Below are 17,457 nucleotides of genomic sequence, written 5' to 3' on the forward strand. Positions count from 1 at the left end.
GATGGGTGAGGTGGTCCTAGAACTATTCCCTTCTGAATACTGACAAATAACTGAAGTCAAATTTTAAAAATTTCTTTTCAGCTGGGTGTGGTGGTGCACACCTTTAATCCCAGCACTTGGGAGGCCTCAGAAGGCAGAAACAGGCAGATCTCAGTGAGTCTGATGCCAGGCTGGTCTGGAGTTCCAGGAGCTGGGGCTACTGGGAGACCCTGTCTCAAAAAGAAAACAAAAAATTTCTTCTCAGGTCATTTATATCTTTCTAAAAATGTGTGCATTTCATCTAAGTTGTTTGATTTGGGAGGGGGCATAAAATTGTATTCTCTCATAATCCTTTAAATTTCTTCAGGGTTGATAGTGATGTTGCCCCTTAAATTAAAAAAAAATTTATTTTTATTTTTTGTGTATGTATTGTCTGCATGTAGGTAAGTGCACCCATGTCATGCAGTGCCCTCGGAGGACACAGAGGCTGTCAGATCCCCTGGAACTGGAATTATGGATAGTTGTTAGCTGACATGTGGGTGCTGGGATTCAAACCTGGGTCTTCTGCAAGAACAACCAGTGCTCTTAACCGCTGAGCCATCTCTCCAGCCCCAGCCCCTTTAATTTTTAAAAAAATTGTGTGTATATGTGTATTTCTGAGTGTAGGTTTGTGCATGTGAGTGCAGTGCTTGTGAAGGCCAGAAGAGGGCATTGGATCCCCTTGAATTGGAGTTACAGGTGGTTGTGAGATGTGCCTGACATGGCTAGTGGGAATCAAACTCTGATCCTCTGTAAGAGCAGTACCCATCCTTTACTGCTGAGCTTTCCAGGCTCTAAAAATATTTTTGGAGAATTTATTATTGGTGGTGGTGCACACACATGTCACTGCAGGGGAAGTCAGAGGACACTTTGTGGGAGTCAGCTCTTCCACCATGTGTTTTCTGGGGATCAAACTCAGGTCATCAGACTTGACAGCAAGAGCTTTTACATGCTGAGCCATTTCACAAGCCCTTAATTTTTATTACTCTGTGTGTGTGTGTGTGTGTGTGTGTGTGTGTGTGTGTGTGCGCGCGCGCGCGCGCGCGCGCGCACATGTGTGGAGATGGAGGTTGAGATCTAAAGGATAACTTTCAGAAGTTGGTTTTCCTTCCACCATGAGTTCCTGGGACCGAACTCAAGTTGTCAGGCTTGCATAAACCTGCTAAGCCATTTTGTTGGCCCACAAACCTGTAACATTCTAAAACTCTGAAACAGGATTACCAACCTTGAGTTTTTTGTGTGGTGGAGGGAGGGGCAGTAGTTTGAAACAAGGTCTCATTATGTATCCCATATTGGCTCATAACTATTGCAGTTGTTCTCCCTCAGCCTTCTGAATGCTGGCGTTACAAGCAGAGCTACTACATCTAGCTTAAGAACCTTAACTTCCTTATGACCTAGTGTAGTAAGGATTCTTTGACCCCTTTTGACTCCCCCCGCCCCCCATGGTGCTGGGGCTTGAACCCTGCTTGTGCAGGATAGGCAGATGCTCTGCTGTTGAACTATACTCCCAGCCTTGCTATGTTTTTGCATTTCTTTGGGGTTTTTTTTTTATTATTGTTTGTATGATGGCAGGGTATGCACATGTGATGTTCAGAGGACAGCTGTGGAGTTATTTCTTTCTACCTTTTGTTTTGATTTTGGGTTTTTTTGTGTTTTTTTTTACTTCTTTTTTTGTTTTAAAGTTCAGCAAAAACATTTTGACTGTTAGTTTAAGCCCTTTCTTGTAGTTTGATTATGTTCCTGTATATGCTGAGATTTTGTACTGTGAACATTTCAGATCATCAGTGTGGACATATTTACTTGCAAGTCACTGTGTGATGATAGTTGCTGTAGAAATGATTCGATTTTGAAGAGGCGATTAACAATGAGAGATTTTGAAGAGATGATTAACAATGAGATTCAGATTTTCTGAATCCACGAAATACTAATTCATACTGCCTTGTCCAGTTTTCCTGTGTTCAAAGCCCTTTCCCATCATTTTCATGATGTTACTATGAAACAGACTCAGAATTTATGAGCTAGGAAAGAAGCCAAGATTCCCTAAGAGAACTTTCCATAAAATAGATTTATTTGTGTGCTTTGTCAGATTTTTGAGTTTTTTGTTTGTTTTGTTTTGAGACAGGGTCTCTCTGAAGCCCCACCTAGCCTAGAACTTGCTATGTAGACCATGCCGGCCTCAAATCTCACAGACATTCACCTGCTTCTGTCTCCTGAGTGCTGGGATTAAAGATATACACCACCACACCTGGATCTTTCTACCTTTACATAGACTCTAGGAGTCAAACTCAGGTAGCCAAACTTACACAGCAAGCACTTTGCCTGTTGAGCACTATTTCCAGTCTCCTGGTTTTTTGTCTGTTTTGAAATTTTTTTTACATTTATTTATTCATTCATTGTATGTGCATGCACACATGTATATGTGTGTGGCTACATACATGCGGGAGTCATTTCTTTCCTTCAACTGTGTGGGTTCCAAGGGCTGCCGACTTGGTGGCAAGTGCCTTTACCCACTGGGTCATCTCACTGGCTCTGGTGTTGTTATTTTGAGACAAGGTTTTATGTAGCCCAGGCTAGTCTGGGCCTCCTGATCCTCCTGCCTCCACCTTCCAGCTACTAGGATTACAGGCATGTGGGTCACCATTCCAGGCTCTGTTGACCTATGTCTGGTCTTATTGGCCTTTCGTCCTAACCCATTCATCTTAGAAGGCATTCCATCATCTTATTTACAAAAACAAAGCAAAAAAACTCATTAGATAGATGGCTATTGTTAAGATTTTTAATTTTGTAACTGTCTTGTGAGGAGCCCACACTAATGTGTTGCATGTACACTCTCCCCTAATGCTTAAATCTGTATTGTACAGGTTTTTGTTTTGTTTTGTTTTTCTCTTTTTGAGACAGGTCTCCTTGTAGCCCCAGCTGGCCTGGAACTTGCCAAGTAGATGAGGCTGGCTGTGAAATCACAGAGGTCCACCTGGTTCTGCCTCCCAAGTGTATGCCACCATACCCGGCTAGTAAACAGTTTCTTTTTTTTTAAATATTTTTTTTATTATTTTTATTTTGTGTGTATAAGTGTTATGCCTGCATGTAGGTAAGTATACCCATGGTGTGCAGTGCCTGCAAAGGACAGAAGAGGCTGTCGGATCTCTTCTGTCCATAACTGGAGCTCTCAACAGTTTTTAGCTGCCATGTGGGTGCTGAGATTCAAACCTGGGTCTTCTGCAAGAACAGTCAGTGTTCTTAACCACTGAGCCATCTCTCCAGCCCCTTAAACAGTTTCTTAATAAGTTCCCAACTATATATATTTTTTAAGCTTATTTATTTATTTGTCTTTTTTAGACAGGGTCTCCCTGTAGCCCCAGCTGGCCTAGAACTCATTATGTAGACCAGGTTGGCCTCAAACTCAGAGATCCGCCTGCCTCTGCCTCCCAAATGCTGGGATTAAAGGCATGCACCACCATGCTTGGCCTTTAATTATGTGTATATGAGTGTGTCTGTGGGTATGTGTATACAGGTGCCCATGGAGGCCAGAAGAGGGCATCTGATCTCCTGGAGTTAGAGTTAAGGTGGTGTGAGCCACCTGACGACATGGGTACTGGGCACTGAATTCTAGTCCTCAGCAAGAGCAGCAGGTGCCGAGCCATCTCTCCAGCCCCAATGGGCAACACGGGATGATGTCATCTCAAAATAGCAACAATATGTGGCTAAAGAATGTTGGCCTGTATAAAATAAGTAATAGTGCAGGTGGTTTGATAACCCAACATGAGTCATGGCATCACGGCAATGAGGGGTGGAGCAGAGATTTGCACATGCATTCCTATGGATTCCATTACTCAGCGCCTGTTTTTGAGATTGGGTTCAAAGACAGTTGAGATAGCATCTGTCATCTCAGATTGTTTCTTCTTTCCCCTCTGTAGTGGAGCACATGATCCAGAAGAACCAGTGTCTCTTCACCAACACCCAGTGTAAGGTTTGTTGCGCCTTGCTGATTTCTGAGTCTCAGAAGCTGGCACATTACCAGGTATGTCATAGTACTTTTAGCAGTGCTTTTGCTTTTCAGACCCATTGCCAAGCCCTTGCTTCTCCCTGTCATGCACAGTGAAGGGTAATTCCTAGCTACCAGATGTTGCCTTTAGGCATGTTTGCTTGTGATTGAAGATTGCCTTATTTTTTCTGAATTTCATTTCTTCCATCCAAATCAGGATCATTATGTTTCTCTTTCATTAAAGCTTATAGCAGGACATATGCAGGTTGACTTTAAATAGACCTGAGTTTGAATCATAACTCTTATTCATTTTAGGAAAGAAACCTTACCATTTTTAGCCTCTGCTTCTTTGTGTATAAGGAGATAACAGTATCCGCCTAGATTGTTGAAGATTAAATTTAATAACATGTAAAGGGCCTTGCACATAGTAGGAACTCAGTAAACTACGTTTCTTCTCCCATATTCTCCTCAAAAATTTTTGTGGCAATGACTTAGGTGAAAATTTAGTATTTCTGGGTGCCTTCTCTATGAAATGGCATTTGGCTATCTTTGATCTTTTTCTTGGGTTTTTGCAGAGCAAAAAACATGCCAACAAAGTGAAGAGATACCTAGCAATCCATGGGATGGAAACATTAAAGGGAGACATGAAGAGACTAGATTCAGATCAGGTAATACAGCTGCCATGTTGAGACTGCTCGCTTCCTGATGAAGCCAGGAAGCAGGTTGGTGTGAGAGCCTGGGCTTTGAGTCAAACTGACTTTGCAAATCCCAGCCCTGTTGTTTGACTTGGGCAGGTCTTAACTTTGAGCCTTAATTTCTTCCTCTATTAAAAACTAGGATACTGCCAGGCGTGGTGGCACATGCCTTTAATCTCAGCACTGGGGAGGCAGAGGCAGCAGATCTCTGTGAGTTCAAGGCCAGCCTGGTCTACATAGTGAGTTCCAGGACAGCTGGGGCTACAGGGAGACCCTGCTTCAAAAAGACAAAAACAAAAAGACCAAAAAAAAAAAAAAAAAAAAAAAAAAAAAAAAGGATATTGCTGAACGTGGTTCTGCAAGCATATAATCAGTCCAAAGCACTTTGGAGGTAGAAACAGGACGATCACGACTTCAAGGTCACTCTTTGGCTACATAGCAAGTTTGAGGCCTGACTGTGCTACATGAGACCTGACTCAAAAAACAAACAAACAAAAGGTTGCTAATGTTAGCTGTCTTTCAGGATTTTTCCTAAGTTAAGAAAAAATTTATATATAAACAGTAGCAGACTCTGAGCCTGGCACATAGTAGGGGACTCAGTTATGGCACCATTGTTACACCCTCCCACCCAGAGGGTTATTGAAGCAGAGCCAGAAACTGCCTGAAAGGAAGTAGATAGAAGCTACACTGCTCACTTCCTTAAACTATAGGGGAAATCAGTATTTGAATGTTTTGAACAAACAAGAAAAATTAATGCCAGGCATGGTGGCTCAAGCCTTTAATCCCAGCACTCAGGAGGTAGAGGCAGGCAGATCTCTGTGAGTTCAAGGCCACTCTGGTTTACATAGCTAGTTCAGGTCAGCTGGGGATGCAGGGAGACCCTGTCTCAAAAAGACTAAATAAATAAATAAATAAATAAATAAATAAATAAATAAATAAATAAAATGCCTTCTCTGATTAAGAAGCAATTGCATTTAATTTTTTTTGGCTTAGAATGTCTGTAAGGAATATGCTGAAACAACCCCTAATCCCTTGAGAATATTGCTATTTTTATAATATGAGAGGTTGTCTGTATCACACACTAGAAGTCAGTAGACAAGACTCTTTGACTTACTGGATGAGTGACTTTGGGCAAGTCACTTAACCTCTCTGAACTTCACTCCTAAAGTGGAGATGATCTTGCCTCTTAAGGTATTATGAAGTATAATTTCAGTCCTCAGTAAATGCCCAACAAATAAGAGGTACTCTACAAATTGCTGATTCCTATTAGAGACCAGTAGTTTAAAAGGTTCTTGCTTATCCCTTCTAGAAATTCACTGGGCTCATCCCCTGGTTGTCCTCCTTATGATTTAAAATCCAGGAAGGTGGGGCTGGAGAGATGGCTTAGCAGTTAAGAGCATTGACTGCTCTTGCAGAGGACCTGGGTTCGATTCCCAGCAACCACATGGCAGCTAACAACTGTCGGGAGCTCCAGTTCCAGAGGATCTAATGCCCTCTTCTGACCTCTGTGTGCATTGCATGACATAGGTGCACCTACCTACATGCAGGCAATACACTCACACACATAAAATAATAAAAATAAAAATAATAAAATATTTTTTAAATATTAAAAAAAAAATCCAGGAAGGCAAGATCACTTTGTCTCTTTGTACTTCAGTCCCTTTAATTCTTGTGGTGGCTAAGTAGCTCAAATGAGATAATAGCACCCACCATCAACTAGGAATTACCAACTCCAGTCCATAGTGCTAAGGTTGAAAAGTGTTGAAATGAATACCCTATTCAGAGGTCAGACTTTTCAGGAAGATAGAAGACTTTCATACAGGCTTGCAATACATTTTATCTAACTATAGTAAGCAAATAAAACCCAATTACATATTTGTTCTAAGAACCCTGAGCATCTACTGTGCCAGATACCAGTGGGGTGTGAAAGATAGAAACAAAGCTGTCCATCCCCAGCAGTACACTTGAGTTCACAGAAAAGGAAAAAGCTGTTCCACTGTCAGTTTAGGGTGGCAAGGGGTAGAGTAGAATTCTAGTTCACTCTGGGGTACAGATGAGGAACAAGGGTCATTCTTCCTGGAATATACATGTGAATGGGCTTGATGATTGTTTTCTCAATGAGAAACAATCTCTTTTTTTTTTCTTTAAAGTAAATGTCTGCTAAGTGAATGACTGATAGCAGACATAACGCCAGGCAGGAAAGGAGGAAGGGCATTCTAGACAGTAGGAATAGTCCAAGCAAAGCAAGGAAGCAACATTAAAATGAAGAATCATGAGTACAGCCTGACATGAAGGAGCTGGAGAAGAATCCATAAAGGTAGGTTGGGGTTAGTATGTGAAGCGGGTATTAAATATCCATCCTATGGGCAGTGGGGAACCATTGAAGATTTTCTGGCTGGGCAATGGCATGACCAGACCTGTGTTCTTTCTTCCAACCAGAAGAGCAGCAGAAGCAAAGACAAGAACCAGTGCTGCCCCATCTGTAACATGACCTTTTCCTCCCCTGTTGTGGCCCAGTCGCACTACCTGGGGAAGACCCACGCAAAGAACTTAAAGCTGAAGCAGCAATCCACTAAGGTGGAAGGTACTGGTTTTCCTGAGTAGTGCTCTATTGGGGCCCCCTCTTGTCCTCAGGGGACCATTACCAAGTGCTTCCAGAAACTCACTAGGGCCTCAGACTTGGATACCGCTTTTGGGAGCCCTGAAAATTTTCAAAGGGTTGGGAATGTAACTCAGTTGGCTTAGTGCTTGCCTAGCATGCACAAAGCTCTGGGTTTCATCCCTAGCATTGCATGAACCAGGTGTAGTGGTGCACACCTGGGATCTCAGCACTCAGGAGATGGAGGCAGGAAGATTGAAGTTCAGGGTCATCCTCAGCTACATAGAGAGTTTGAGGCCATCCTAGATACATGAGACATTCTCAAAAAATATATTTAACCATAGTGGAGCCTGCTTCATTGATATTTGACCTCAGACTCACGGTTATCTTATGTTCCCCTTGATTGGTTCCATCAGTTTTTCTCAGTAGAAGCTTCTTAGTCTGAGCTTTTGTCCTGACCAATAATTATAACTCAGGAGTGCTAAAGTCCTACATATACCAGAGAATCATTTTATCTCCTACCTCTCCCACTTAATTTTTTCCTTCCCGCTATCTACCTGCTCTTATTACTAAGTGTTGCCAGTTGAAAGCTAAACCATTGTCTTTTTCATATGCTCAGGTTATGCCCTGCTCACTTTAATCCTCAAAAGCTGTCTGTTCTCAAGACAGGGGCTTGCCTTTCAAAGCAAAATACTTCAGTGCTGCTACTTCTGCCCAGCAAGCTGTTTGCAGCTGCCATGACTGCACTGACTTCCAAAATGGCCTCCTTTATCTTGTCACCTCTGCGGCCAGACTACTCTTTCATCTTGCTAACTCCTGGATCCTGGAGTTTTTAACCTCTACTAACTACAATTAGTCAAGAGTGAGAGTTCTTTGATCTTTATTTCACTTTTAAAAAAATCACTTTTTCTGTTTTGGCCAAGAAGTAAATTATACTATTTATAGTACTTGCCATCCTTTTTGTTTTACTATATTGTTGAAACAAGACAACAGTGTTTTAGAAGGCTTTGAAGATAGGATGGAAAATCTACTCATAATTATACCCTCTAATCAGACCCAAGTCTAGTTTTTCATGGTATGAAACAATAGAGCATAGACTTTGAAGTCATAACAGCACAGATTTAACCCCTGGCACTGTTACCATTCTGTCTAAGTTTCTTCATCCATAATATGTCAATACTATCTACTTCATAGACTGTAGAGTTAAAATAATTAATAAAAAAAACTTTGGACTGCTGGGTATACTGACATGAACCTTTAATCCCAGAACTCAGGAGGTGGAGGCAGGAAAATCAGGAGTTCGGTGCCATCTTTGTCTACAGAACAGGTTTGAGATGCCTAGCCTATATGACTCCAAGACGTAGAATATAACTGATGCTCACTAAACATCAGCTATCATTATTGGTTCCACAATCAAGATAGCCAGTGAGTAGCATTCCCTCATAAAATGCAATAAATAGTAGACTAGGCATCCACATCCAGAGCATGCCATGTACAAGGTTGGTGCATTATTAACTTAGACTAGTACTGACTGATGTTGTTAAAGTCAAAGTTGGTAACAGCAGTGTTACCATAGTGTTTAAATAGTAGGCCAAGGAGAATTCTCTTTAAGAACTGAGCTTTACAAGGTTGTAGACTTACCTTTCCACAAGTGGGAAAGTTCTGTGGAACTTGCCTCACCCCAATACTTCCATACTAAACACTACATTATTTTCCATATTCACTTTCAGCCTTTGCCACATGCAAATTGTCTGCCATGTGTGTTTGGATAGTTGCAATCAGTGCATAAACCGTTTGTATTTTGCTTTTACTTTTTATTTAACCTTATAGTTTAAGTATATGTCTATTACCTCATGAGTTTATAACTGTATTCCTGAAATTAAACATTTGTCTAATCTAAAAGTTAAAACAAGCGTATTGTAGAAAATGTGGAAAATATAGATTGAAAGAAACTACCATAATCTTACCATTTCAAGTTAAGCACTGTTAACATTCTAGAGTACTGTTTCTCTTACAACCTTGTGCTATGTGTATGTGTATACCTCCTTATATTATGTTTGTTTTATGTACATCCAGATTGACTTCCGTATATATGTGCCTGTAAACATAGAATACATAAATACTTCAATTGTTTCTCTAGAAATGATGCACACTCATGAATAATTCCAGTCAGCAATGAAGAATGTACAGAGAAGCAAAAAATATCACCCAGATCCTAGCTCTAAGGGCAAGACTATTGATATGTGGGTGAACTGGGCATGGTGGCTCATGTTTAGAATTTCAGCACTTGGAGGCTGAGACAGGAGAATTGCTATGAGTTTGGGGCCTCCTGGGCTACAAGCAAGTTCTAGGCCAACCTAGGTCACAGAGTGAAACCATGTCTCAAAAGCAAACAAATAATCCATATGTATATATGATGAGGTATCATGTATATGTTCATGTTTATGTATATACATATAGATGACATTTCAAAATGCCAGTGTATGTGTTTAGATCACACAAATATCTTTTAATGCTGGGCGTGGTGGTGCACGCCTTTAATCCCCGCACTTGGGAGGCGGAGGCAGGTGGATCTCTGTGAGTTCGAGGCCAGCCTGGTCTACAGATCGAGTTCCAGGCAGCTGGAACTACAGGGAGACCTTGTCTCAAAAAGACCAAAAAAAAAACCCAAAAAATCTTTTAATAGTGAAATGACCTTATTGTATAATATGTTTGTTCTCATTTTTTATTTCTTCCTTTACTATATTTCCTTGTGTTATTACAAACTTTCTGTAAACATTTTCAGTAATCGTACATCCTGCCACATTTAACAATTTCTCAAATGCTGAATCTTTTTTCTTCAAATGCTGAATCTTTTCTTACTGTTATAAATAAAAATATGGTAGACATCTCTTGCAGAACACACTTTCCATATTTCAGGCTATTTCCTTAAACAAAACTCTGTCTCTTATTGGTTTTGGATGTCCATTAAGTAGTTTCTCTGGCTTTATGACTCACTGTAATACTTCCCTCCAGAATCTCCCTGGGCCAGCAAGATGGCTCAGGGGGTAAAAGTACTTGCCACACAAGCCTGGCAACCTAAGTTTGATTCCCAGAATCCACATAAAGGTGGAAGGAAAGAACTTCACAAAGTTGTCCTCTGACCACCACATAGGCATTATGGCAGGCACACTGGTGGTTATGTGCATGCACACACAGACACAGTAATAATAGATTGAAAAAAAAAACAAACTTTTAAAAAGGGAGTGGGAAGCTGGCAAGATGGCTCAGAAACTAAAGGTGCCTGAAGCCTAATGACTTGAGTTTGATTCTCAGACCCCACATTGTGGAAGGAGAGAATCAGTTCCCACAGTTGTCCTATCCACATGTGCAGGCATGTGCACACATGCGTGTGCGCACACACGCATGCACATGCACACAAAGCAAATGAATAAGTAAAATGTAATGAAATTTTTTAAAGAACAATGAGCACAGTGACCTTAGCTTGTAGTCCTAGCACTCTCAAGGGTAAGGTGAATCCCAAATTTGAGACCAGCCTAGTCCAGACAGAGAGATGCTGTCTCAAAAACTATAAACACAAAGCAGACATGTAATCTACCTGTAATTCCAGTATTTGGGAGGCTGAGGCATGAGGATCACTCAGAGTTTGAGGCCAGCCTGGGCTACAGAGCAAGACCCTATCTCAAAACAAAAAAAAACCAAAAAGACTTCTATCTCTTTTTCAAATATTTTAAAAATTATTTTTATTTTGTTATGAGTGTATTGCCTGCATGTTTGTTAGTACACCTGTGTTGTGCAATGCCCATGGAGTCAGATTCCCTGGAACTGGAGTTACGGATGGTTGTTAGCTGCCATGTGGGTGCTGGGAATCGAACCCAGGTCCCTCTGCAAGAGCAGTCAGTGCTCTTAACCACTGAGCAAGCCATCTCTCCAGCCCCTAGAAAGAACCCTGTCTCTTAATGAACATTATTTTCTGTAAGAAATGTATATTTATTATAAAGAATTAGAATATTCTGAAAAACTTCCTTATTCCTTATGTCTTTGATATTTTACCCATGCAATCACCTGTGTTTTTGTTTTGTTTTGTTTTATAAAATCGAAGCTAGTCATGGTAGCACATCCCTGTAATTTCAGCACTCAGAAGGTAGTGGCATGAGGATCACTGCAAGTTCAAGGCCATCCTGGTCTACATGTCAAGTTTCAGGTTATCCAGGGCTACGTAGTTAGACCCTGTCTGAGAAAGGAAAAAAATTGAGGATATAAGAACCAAATTATTTTATAATCTTTTTACCCCATTCAATACCACAAATTGAATATTTTCTCATAAAATATTTTACAACATATACTTTACTCTGAATAACTTATTGAAACAAAATCAATGACCAGAGAAAACTGTTGTAGGAAAAGCTAGCAAGTTTTGTTAGACTTCTAGAAATCCTCAAATTGTCTTCAGTTGAAATGGTACAGAGATGAAAAGGGATCTGAGCCACTTCATCTGTGTGAGTGCTGCTGAGCACTTCTCTACCATAGGTGAGGGTTCTGGGCCCCCATTTCTATACTAGTGGTTGCTAGGTTCATACCATTCCAGTCATCCACATAGACTTGATAGTGAATTGTGGCATCTAAAGGCAGCTACATAGCCCGCTGTCAACATCAGCACCTGTGTTGACCCATAGGAAGCTCACACATATGTTTGTACCAGGCTCTGTAGCTGAGTCCTTCCAGCAATCAGGAATGTTTTTTTGTTTTTGTTTTTAATTTTATATGTATGAGTGTTCTGCCTCCATGTATGTAAGAGTACCTGTGTCGTGCAGTGCTTGCAGAAGCCAGAAGAGAATGTTGGATCCTCTGGAATTGGAGTTGTTAGCCACCATGTGGGTGCTGGGAATTGAACCTGGGTCTTCTGCAAGAGCAGCTGGTGTTCTTATCCACTGAGCCATCTCTTCAGCCCCAGGAATGTTTTCTGAAGATGAGTGTGTCAATGGTATAACCTTCAAGCCTGTTGCTGTTCTCAGCCTGGCAGAGAATGAGCTTCAAGGTTACAAAACCAAGATTCTCTCACACACTTGGTGATCTTGGGGAAGTCATTTTTCCAGTCTAAGCTTCAGTCTTCTCTTTTTTTTTTTAATTTTTATTTTATGTGTTATGAGTGCATTGTCTGCATGTAGCTAAGTGCACCTGTGTCGTGCAATGCCCACAGAGGACAGAAGAGGCTGTCAGATCCCCTGGCACTGGAGTTACAGACTGTTGTTAGCTGCCATGTGGGTGCTGGGATTCGAACCCCGGTCTTCTGCAAGAACAGTCAGTGTTCTTAACCATTGAGCCATCTCTCCAGCCCCCAGTCTTCTCTTTAATGTGGCAAAATGATACACATTTCACTGAGGTAGTTCTGAGAATCAAAAGGAAAAGTAAATATACAAAATGTACTAATTATCACTGTCATCCTCTTCTCCCTGACTTAGCCTAGAATGCAGTATAGTCTAAAAGGCATCCGTAATCCAGTTGCCTGGCTCTCTATGAACTCAGAACCTCACTGTCTACATGGGTGCATTGGCCTCAGCTCTTTAACTGGAGTACTTTGAGGATGAGAATGAAATATCCGTAAATCCTTATCCCACTTGCTTCAGAATTCCAAGAAATTCTGAGGGATAGAAAGGCTGCAAGTATGCATGCTTCATTTTTAGCAATTAGGCAACTGGATGGCACAGGTTCAAAGCCCTTCAGAGAATGAGGAAACCAGGGATCATGTGCTGTTGAACAACTGGTTGCTCTCTGCTTTCTCAGATCCTTCCCAGTTTTCCCTATTAGACACAGTGTCCAATGGGTAACTCACACTGGCAATGCCACAGTTCCAAGTGTGACAGTGACAAGGCCTTTGTTTCTCCTCAGCATACTGGAAAGCTGGGTTTTTGTTTCATTGTTTCTGTTTGAACTCTCTTGCCACAGCTCTGTTGAAACACCTTACAAATCCTTTCCTTGTGGCCTCCACCTTAGCCTTCCACCAGAATAAAGAGATGATAGACCCAGACAAGTTCTGCAGCCTCTGCCATTCAACTTTCAACGACCCTGTCATGGCTCAACAACATTATGTAGGCAAGAAACACAGGAAGCAGGAGACCAAGCTCAAACTCATGGCACACTATGGGCGAATGGTGGACCCGGCTGTCTCTGACTTACCAGGTAAGAGGGTCCAGCTCATACCCAGAGCTGTCCAGGGCTTGAACACTGGGGATCCTGGACTAATCAAGTATATGCTTCTTCTAAAGCAGAGTTTGCAAACTCAGATACCTATAGAAGGCAGGCCAGGCCTCATAGTGTACACCTATAATTCCAACACTTGGGAGGCTGAGGCAGGAAGATCAAGAGTTCAAGGCCAGCCTGTGATATATAGCGAGGCACTGCCTTGAGAGAAAAAGAGGAAAAAAAGCCAGGCAGGAAATTTAAATGATAAGACAGAGAAAAGACTGATCAGCTAGAGTGTATGCTGAGCCCAAGGGGTCAAAGATGGCCAGTTGGCAGAACTGTGTGGGTAACCTGATGTGTGTTGGCTGCTGCCAGGAAGCTGCCATTGTTGGCTACTGTGGCACCAAATATATCTGGGCAGCCACGGCCAAGGGCATCTTCCAAAGCGTCATGCCAGTAGAAATAGATATGATTATAGGTAAAGACCAGGAAGGTTTCTTTACCAACGGTTTGACACTTGGCACAAAGATGTGTTCAGTGATTAGAGATAGTCTGTATGTTGATGATGACTGCACAGTGGACATCCAGAGAGTCAAGAGTAAGGAGGCAACATATAATGTTGCTGTTGGCAAAGCTGGAAGAGTCTTGGTCTTTGTGATGGGAAAAGAAGGGGTTCATAGGGCTGGAGAGATGGCTCAGCAGTTAAGAGCACTGACTGCTCTTGCAGAGGACCTGGGTTTGACTCCCAGCATCCTCATGGAGGCTACAAACCGTCCTTAACTCCACTTCCAGGGGAATCCGTGGCATTGCACGACACAGGTGCACTTACATACATGTGGGCAATACAGTCATACACATAAAATAAAAATAAAATATTTTAAAAAAGAAGGGGTTCAGGGAGGTGATTGAATAAGAAGGCATACCCAATGGCAAAATACTTGACTCTGGGTTCTGGCTGCTAGGCAGACAAGTATTAGGGGGAAATTGCTCTTAAATTTTCTTAGCTGTAGGCTTAAGCCTTAATTCTGGAAATTTTATTAGCAATTCATGGTGATGGGATATGAACCCACATCTCCTTTGTATTTCTCTCTTGATGGGGAAAGGTGTTGTTCTTTCTGTCCCCCCCCCCTAAATAATTCTATTCGCTTTTACTTTGTTTCCTTGTGTACTCCAGCATTGGTTATAGTCATGAGAAAGGAAGGTGTCCATGGAGGCACACTTAATAAGACAGCATAAGAACTTACTTTATGCCTGAGGAGGTCTGATGTGTAGTAGTCTCTCCTTATTTACCTAGCAGCTATCTTCATCTCCACCCCAACTATGGTCACAGCACTACCAGACGAGACAGGGTCTCCTTGTAGCTACTGCTGGCCTGGAACTCACAGAGATCCTCCTGCCTCTGCCTCCCAGCAAAGGAATTAAAGGTGTGCGCCACCATGCCTGGAATTTCTTTACTTTTTAATGTCATGATTCATGTTTGCCCAAAGGTTCATTTGTATGTTAACTACTGCATATAATCAGTCTTTATCTGGCATCATAATTATAGTACAATAATGATTTACATGATACTTGAAATTGGGAGGAAGGGGTATGCCAAGTTGGGCATCACTTTGTCTTGGCAATCAATGGACTATTGATTACTAAAATAATACTAAGCGAGGTGCCAGTTGTACATGGTTGTGAGGAAAGAGTACATACATCTTTACTTCATTTTTTTCCATCCCCCTCCCATTGAACATGAGGTATATGGTTTGCTTCATTCTCTTTTTTGTGTAGTGCTTAGTTTATTTAACCAGTTAATACTTATTTTGTTGATAAGCTATTGAGAGCTGCAGTAACTTGCTTTTAATACTGTGGTTGCACTTGAAACAGACGTTTTGTAGTGTTGCCAAGACATAAAGAGGGAGCTGTAAAACAAGCAAAAGGCACTTCCTCCCATATAGTGACCATACTGATTGAATCCCCAGGAATATTCCTTCATTGCAGTAGCTCAGACTTTCTATGGTTTTTTGCAAACCAGCTCTACTCTTTAGTAGAATTGTAAACAGCTGCCATTATGGACATAGGTACCCAGCATAACTGTCTGGAGTGTGTCCAGTTTATTCTTCATAGGACCAGTTTTTGTTTGTAGCTTAGGGTTTTTTTTGGGGGGGGGGCGGTTTCTAGGCTTGTAGACAGGGTTTACTCACAGAGTTTAAAATTTCTAAAATTTAGTCAAAAGTTTAAAAATCAGAGAAATTTCTTGGTAGTAGACAGTTTGCCTGGCATATTTGAGGCCCTGGATTTCATGCCCAGCACTGAAAACAAAATAACAACAGTCACAGGGAAATTCCTATACAAATTTGGCTTTCCATAATATTTTGAACAACTGAAAGATGGTAATACTAATATAGACCAGGAGTGGTATATACTCTTCTTTTTTTGGGCTGTAAAAGTTTGTTTTATCTGTCTTGTAAACAAAGTATTTAATAGTTACGGAACTTTAAAAAATGCATATTAAATCAGATGAGTTAAACTCTATCTCAGTTGTAACAAAGTGCAGGGAAAGAAATGGACAGATCAACAAGATTATTATTTGGGGGGGGCGCTTTTGAGACAGGGTCTCCCTGTAGCCCCAGCTGGCCTGGAACTTGCTATGTAGAACAGGCCGACCTTGAATTGACAGAGATCCACCTGACTCTGCCTCCCCAGTGCTGGGATCAAAGGCATGGGACCACCACTCCCAGCTCAAGATTTGATTTTTTTAAATCTATACATTATCCACAATGCCCAAAGAAGAGAAGCAAATACTAGAATGTCCCTTTTAATGCCAGTTAAGAGGGAATCCATCTCACAATAGCAGCAGTTCATTTTAACAATAGTATGGCACAGCACATTGAAAAAAATTCATCACATGCCAGCCAAGTCCACAATAATGTAACCACATACAAAAACCAAAGCTGTGGGGTTGGGGATTTAGCTCAGTGGTAGAGCGCTTGCCTAGCAAGCGCAAGGCTCTGGGTTCAGTCCTCAGCTCCAGGAAACAAAAAACAAAAAACATCTAAGCTGTGCCAGGTGTGGTGGTGCATGCCTTTAATCCCAGCACTCAGGAGGCAGAGGCAAGTGGATCTCTGTTAGTTGGAGGCCAACGTGGTCTACATAGTAAGTTCCAAGCCAGCTGGAGTTACAGGGAGACCCTGTCTCAAAAAGAGCAAAAAAAAATAATAAAGATTTATTTATGCATATGAGTGTTTTCCCTGAGTGTATGTATGTGTACCACATGGTTGCTTTGTTTCCAAAGAGGCCAGAAGAAGGTGTTGAGTCCCTGGAACTAGATTACAGATGGTTGTGAGCTGCCATGTGGGTGCTGGGAACTGACTCTGGATCTTCTTCAAGTACAGCCAGTGCTCTTAACTGCTGAGCCATGTCTCCAGCCTTAACCACTGATTTAACTCCCTAAGTGACAGCCACATGGTTTAGGTGAGGGCTTCAACAGCCTCTGCCAGAATTTGAGTATACTTAGGGTATCTCTTCCCTCAGCAGTTGAGGCCTGCCTATATTCCTAGGATAGTGTGATGAAAGAGGAGACCATTCTAGCCTCCTTGACCTCAAAATGTCACCTAGCATCATAGGAGTGGGCATTCACAAACATTTAGGGCTTTTCCTATTACAGTAACTACCCACATCCTATAATAAGTGGGGCTGGGGATGTTAGCCAGGAGAGTGCTTGCCTGCCTCACACACAGGAAGCCCTGGTTTTGATTGCCAGCACCACATAAACTTGGCACATTAGTAGTGTATACCTGTAATCCCAACATTTGGGAGTTGAAAATAAGAGTATCAGGAGTTCAAGATCATCCTCTGCTACATAATGAGCTCAAGGCCAGCCTGGTCTACAAAGCAAATTCCAGGTCAATAAGACCCTGTCTCAAAAAAAACAAACAAAAAAGTAGAGAGCAAGTACGGATCTAAGTGGAAGAGGTGGAAAAAGTACTCTCATT

The 17,457-nt window shown here is 41.6% G+C and overlaps 2 protein-coding genes across 2 annotated transcripts in view; both read left to right on the forward strand.

Annotated features, from left to right (window-relative positions):
* Positions 1-3,932: 3,932 nt before the first annotated feature.
* Znf346 (zinc finger protein 346) overlaps positions 3,933-17,457 on the forward strand; it is a gene marked incomplete at its 5' end in the record, with an annotated part of 34,059 nt that continues 20,534 nt past the window's right edge. The window contains 4 exon segments of the mRNA XM_008830914.3: positions 3,933-4,036; positions 4,576-4,668; positions 7,135-7,279; positions 13,241-13,474. Of these exon segments, the coding sequence (XP_008829136.2) occupies positions 3,933-4,036; positions 4,576-4,668; positions 7,135-7,279; positions 13,241-13,474 (576 nt within the window).
* On the forward strand, positions 13,491-14,784 carry LOC103732352 (profilin-2-like). Its single transcript, XM_008830913.2, has 2 exons — positions 13,491-14,149; positions 14,675-14,784. The coding sequence occupies exons 1-2, from the start codon at positions 13,799-13,801 to the stop codon at positions 14,711-14,713; spliced, it is 390 nt and encodes a 129-aa protein (XP_008829135.1). The 5' UTR covers positions 13,491-13,798; the 3' UTR covers positions 14,714-14,784.

Source organism: Nannospalax galili, unplaced genomic scaffold (assembly GCF_000622305.1).
Source record: "Nannospalax galili isolate Female #2095 unplaced genomic scaffold, S.galili_v1.0 scaffold1115, whole genome shotgun sequence".
Taxonomy (NCBI): Eukaryota; Metazoa; Chordata; class Mammalia; order Rodentia; family Spalacidae; genus Nannospalax; species Nannospalax galili.

What these genes read in the sequence shown, in the direction of transcription:
- LOC103732352 (XM_008830913.2), top strand. Translation starts at nt 13,799, where the DNA reads ATGGCCAGTTGGCAGAACTGTGTGGGTAACCTGATGTGTGTTGGCTGC. An exon ending in TTGTGATGGGAAAAGAAGGG is followed by an intron (nt 14,150 to 14,674) that starts GTTCATAGGGCT and finishes GTCATGAGAAAG; the next exon opens with GAAGGTGTCCATGGAGGCAC.